General features: G+C 48.9%; 1 protein-coding gene across 1 annotated transcript; it reads right to left on the reverse strand.

Annotated features, from left to right (window-relative positions):
- Positions 1-2,537: 2,537 nt before the first annotated feature.
- On the reverse strand, positions 2,538-3,693 carry LOC101775294 (glycine, alanine and asparagine-rich protein). Its single transcript, XM_004968647.2, has one exon. The coding sequence runs from the start codon at positions 3,509-3,511 to the stop codon at positions 3,017-3,019; it is 495 nt and encodes a 164-aa protein (XP_004968704.1). The 5' UTR covers positions 3,512-3,693; the 3' UTR covers positions 2,538-3,016.
- Between the last annotated feature and the right edge of the window lie 1,089 nt (positions 3,694-4,782).

A 4,782-nucleotide genomic window follows, 5' to 3' on the forward strand; every position in this document is an offset into this window, starting at 1 on the left:
AGTCTTCGCAATGTGGTCGAACGCGCATTTGGTGTGGTGAAATCCAGGTGGCACATTCTGTGGGAAGTTCCACTATATTCTCGAGAGCGGCAAACGAAGCTCATTATTGCTTGCTTCGCACTCCATAATTATTTGCTGAACCTTACCGATGCAAGTACTACAGGTTCGAACATGGCGCGAGCTCCAGACTATGGGGTGTCCAAATGAGTTGTAGCAAATGCTACTCCTGATATAGCCAGTGTACGAGATTGGATTGCGGTGGGAATCTCTTTGATGTAAATGATGGGTGTATACTGTGTGTGTTAATGTTGTAATTTGTATGTAAGCAATTGTAGTAGTTGTTGTGTACGTTCATACCCTCCATTGTGTTGGTTAAGTTTGCGCGACAAAATTTGAATGTTGTACATCCTTTTACCGTTACAAATTTAAATTTGAAACGTAGCAGCGCATCCGTAGAGAAAATAGGCCGAAAATTCCTAAGCAGCAGCTAGCACCGCTGGCCAGCTGCTTCTCCTGCCGCTGCTCAGCTGAAGCCACAAGCAGCAGCTAGCAGCTGCGCTGCAGTCGCTGGCAGCAGAAGCCAGCAGCGGCAGCCAGAACTAGCACTGCCGAACGGCAATTCTCTGTTGTCTGGTCCATTGTTGAAGCACCAGCGGCACAAGCTCCAGTGTCACGGCCTCACGGGCTCAGCATTCATCATGATTCCTGAAGAACCATTGTAAGGGAACGTTGTGCTCTTGCTAGGACTTCACCAGCAATGGATGTTTGGATCCTTGCCTAAAGTTTAGCCCGGTCACATCGGATGTTTGAGGCTAATTAAGAGTATTAAACATAGATTAATGATAAAAAAACTGCATAAATGAGGGTTAATTCACGATATGAATCTATTAAACCTAATTAAATATGATTAGCATATGTACTGTAGCATCACATCACATGTGCTAATCATGGACTAATTAGGCTTAATGAATTCATCTCGCGAATTAGCCCCTATTTATGCAATTATTTTTGTCATTAGCATATGTCTATTAGCATCCAAACATCCGATGTGACCCGAACTAAATTTTAACCCAATGATTCAAACACCCGCTTAGTAATAGCGTCATGGCAGAGTGCTCTGAGCCAAAAACTCGGCTGCTGCCACCAAAAAGTACAGGATGATGGTGTTCTTTGCCAAGTGTCGGCAACTGTCTAGACTTCCAGCACGACTTCGTTTGGCAGGGCTGCAGTTGTGGCATTTTCGATGAAGCGGCTTTTTTCCGGACTTATCTGGTTAGAAAAATGTTTGGTAAAACGACTTCTTCCGCCCTTATCCTTTTTATTTTTCTTATTCGTTTTTCTATATTCTTCTCTTTTTTCTCATATCTTTATTTCCCCTTCCCTCTTCATTTCTTTTTTTATTTCTCCATTTCTTTTCTCCTCCTGTTCTTCCCTCCTATCCTCCCTTCCCCTCTCTTTCTTATCCATTCACCCATCACCTTCCTGCCTGCCAGCCCTGACGCTGTCCTCCACCTCTTGCCAGCGTCGCCACCGTCCTTCACCCTCACGCGCCGGTCCCACCGCCATCCTTCGACCTCCAGCACCTGCGACGTCGCCGCCTTCTAGCCCCCCACGTTCACGCCACCACCGCCATTTGGCCTCCCGCGGCCGCGTCGTCACCGCCTTTTGGCCCACCACACCCTTGCCGCTCCAGCCCTGCGTCCGCACCGCTGCTACCATCCAGCCTCCCGCAACCGCGCCATCACCGCCTTTTAGTCTACCGCACCCTCACCATCACCGCCTTTTAGTCTACCGCACCCTCACCACTCCAACCCCACGTCTGCGCTGACACCGCCGTCCGGCCTCCCCACGCCCGCACCGACGGCATCCTCCGATCTCCTCGCGCAAAATGGGGACTTTGGCGATGGCAGTAGGAGCAAGCTAGGACTTTGGCCCCCCACGGAGGAGATGAAGCTGCAGAGAGCAGGTATTTTGGGCTTCTCCTCCCTCTCCTAGCTCCTCTCAGCGGGGATCGTGGGGCTTCTCCCGCGAAGCCGTTTCGTGAGCCTCGTTTGGCAGAGCTTCATGAGAAGCAGATGGAGAAGCCGCTCAAGAAGCCCTACCAAAGGGGGCCTTAAAAAACAAAGCATAACTCTTTGGCTTTGGATACTACTACTTTGTAGACTATATGGTTCGTCAGCAATAGGAACTCCACTAAACATTTTGGCTAGCAATGATAGGTGATAACTGATAACAGAAAATACTACATCTGATCATAAGTTCAGTCAGCACCACCCAATAGGATCGCATGAGTATTCATTTTCCTTTCTTACAATCATCACTATGTGGCTCGAGTAACAAAACCCATAAATCCACTGAGAAGCTAATCAAGGGATTAATATAATTCTTCCTCCTGATCGTCTATTGACAAAGATGACTAATTGCTCTATGGAAATGCATTGCATTACAACCACAAATTGCACCTAGTAATACCATTCAACATAAGGAGGTCCAATTTCAGCAACAAACCTTTGCAGAGTTATTAACCATGTGGTTCATGAACAAGTTGCAAATGAATAGCAATTATGGCTCATAATAGTATTGGAGGTGAGAATTGCTAAGAAAATAGTCATCTAGCTTATCAACTAAATTACCATTTGATTGCTGAGAATTTCTATACGCATCATTTCAGGCAGTAGTAGCCCAAATTAGACTTACAAGAAACTAATATACACAAGCGGCCGATTGCATCATGCTGCATCCTAACATGATTTGCATCAAGCAATCAATCTTGAGTCCAATACAAAAGGAGAAAAATAATATAAAGAAGTTCTTATTTATTTGTTCTTCCATTTCAATTCGACGAATTCTGTTGCCGTTCCAGGCATCATCGCTGGAAGCGCGCACCAAGGAACAGGAGAGAGAGGTCCCAACCCACTAAAATCACAGGCGCAGACAGACATATATACAGAAGCCGAAGCCGATTTCAGGTAGACGGGCGGGCGGGAGGAGGGAGCAAACCAAACCCCACGGACGATCAGCAGACGGTGGGGACGAATCGCAGGGCGGCGACGCGCGCTGCAAGGAGGCCCGCAAGCCTGCGGACGGCGAACTGGGTGCAGTTGGAGAGCGCGATGAGGCACATGAGCTCATAGACGACCCCGAGCGCAGCCTCTGCCGCGGACCTCCGGGGGGCGGGCACGTCGGGCTCCCAGTCGCCGGGGCCCCCCGATCCGGACCCGAACCCGCTGATCCAGCTCCACCGCCCTCCGCCGCCTGATCCCCCGAAGCCGGAGCCGCCGTCGTCACCGGAGAAGTAGTCGCCGCCGGCGTCGGCGGGGGGCTTGGAGCGGCCTGTGCGGGGGCGGGTGCGCGCGCGACGGCGGACCGTGGTGGTGGCCGAGGAGGTCGGCGGGCGGCGGCGGACGGTGGTGGAGGAGGAGGTGGCGGCGGGGTGGGGCGAGGAGGATGCGAGCGGGCGGAGGAGCAGCGGTTTGAAGGCGGCAGCCGCGGCGGAGGCGGAGATCTCCATGGGGGCTGCGGCGCGCTAGAGGGTCTCCTCGTGCGGGGTCGGGAGAGACGTGGGCTCGTGCGCGCGGCTGCGGGGTTGCGGTCGCGTGTCGTGGAAGTGGAAGAGAAGGGCGCCACGCGTGGGATCCGTCGATGTGTGTGTGGCCGTGTGGGCCGGAGCGCACGGAGGGTGCGTGTTTGGATTCTCTCCTGTATTGTTCATGGGTTGGGAGTGGGAATTGAACTCTAGGAGCTAATGGATTGGGATCTTCGCCTTGGTTGCGCTAGCCCAACGGTCAACGTCCTCTGGTCCAGGACGGGGAGATTCAGCAACCGTGCTTGTCTCTTGTCGCTTCACCGGTGGTGGCCGCCGAATCATTGTGCGCCCAGACGATAGAGCAAGGCTCGGGAGATTATCTTTTATTATGCTGCAAGAGTGTTTGATACGAAGTACTAAACTTTAGCAGGTCACATCGGATGTTCGGATGCTAATTAGAAAAATTAAACATGAGCTAATTACAAAACTAATTACACAGATAGAGTCTAATTCATGAGACAAATCTATGGTTACTGTAGTACCACATTGTCAATCATGGAATAATTAATTAATCATGGACTAATTGATAATGTGGTACTATAGTAACTATAGATTTGTCTCGCGAATTAGACTCCATCTGTACAATTAGTTTTATAATTAGACTATATTTAATACTCCTAATTAGTATTCAAATATCTAATGTGACAGGTGCTAAAGTTTAGCAGGTATCAAACAGGGAGTAAGGACTCGGTTTCGTAATCTGTTTCCGTTTGGGGACGCGGCCGCTCTGCAATCGGAAATAAACTAAACAGAGGCGGACACAGAGATCAACAAATGACCCTCTCAATAAAACAGATGGCGACGGTGCAAAATCATGAATGAGGGAGCACGGGATCCTTACCTAATCCATGTCACATCGAATCTTCAGAGGCTAATTAGGAGTACCAAAACATGAGTTAATTATAAAACTAATTACACAAATGGAGGCTAATTCGCGAGATGAATCTATTAAGCCTAATTAATCCATCATTAGCAAATGGTTACTGTAGCACCGTATTATCAAATCGTGGACTAATTAAGCTTAATAGATTCATCTTGCGAATTAGCCTCCATCTGTGCAATTGGATTTCTAATTAGGTTATGTTTAATACTTCTAATTAGTATTTAAACATTTGATGTGACATGGATTAAACTTTATTCTTGCAAACCAAACTGGGCCTTAATTTGTTCAACCTCTCACAGTACCATCGTGGCGG

This window comes from Setaria italica, chromosome V (assembly GCF_000263155.2).
Source record: "Setaria italica strain Yugu1 chromosome V, Setaria_italica_v2.0, whole genome shotgun sequence".
In the NCBI taxonomy this organism is placed as follows: Eukaryota; Viridiplantae; Streptophyta; class Magnoliopsida; order Poales; family Poaceae; genus Setaria; species Setaria italica.

Coding starts and splice junctions, on each gene's coding strand:
- LOC101775294 (XM_004968647.2), bottom strand. CDS start 3,511: ATGGAGATCTCCGCCTCCGCCGCGGCTGCCGCCTTCAAACCGCTGCTC.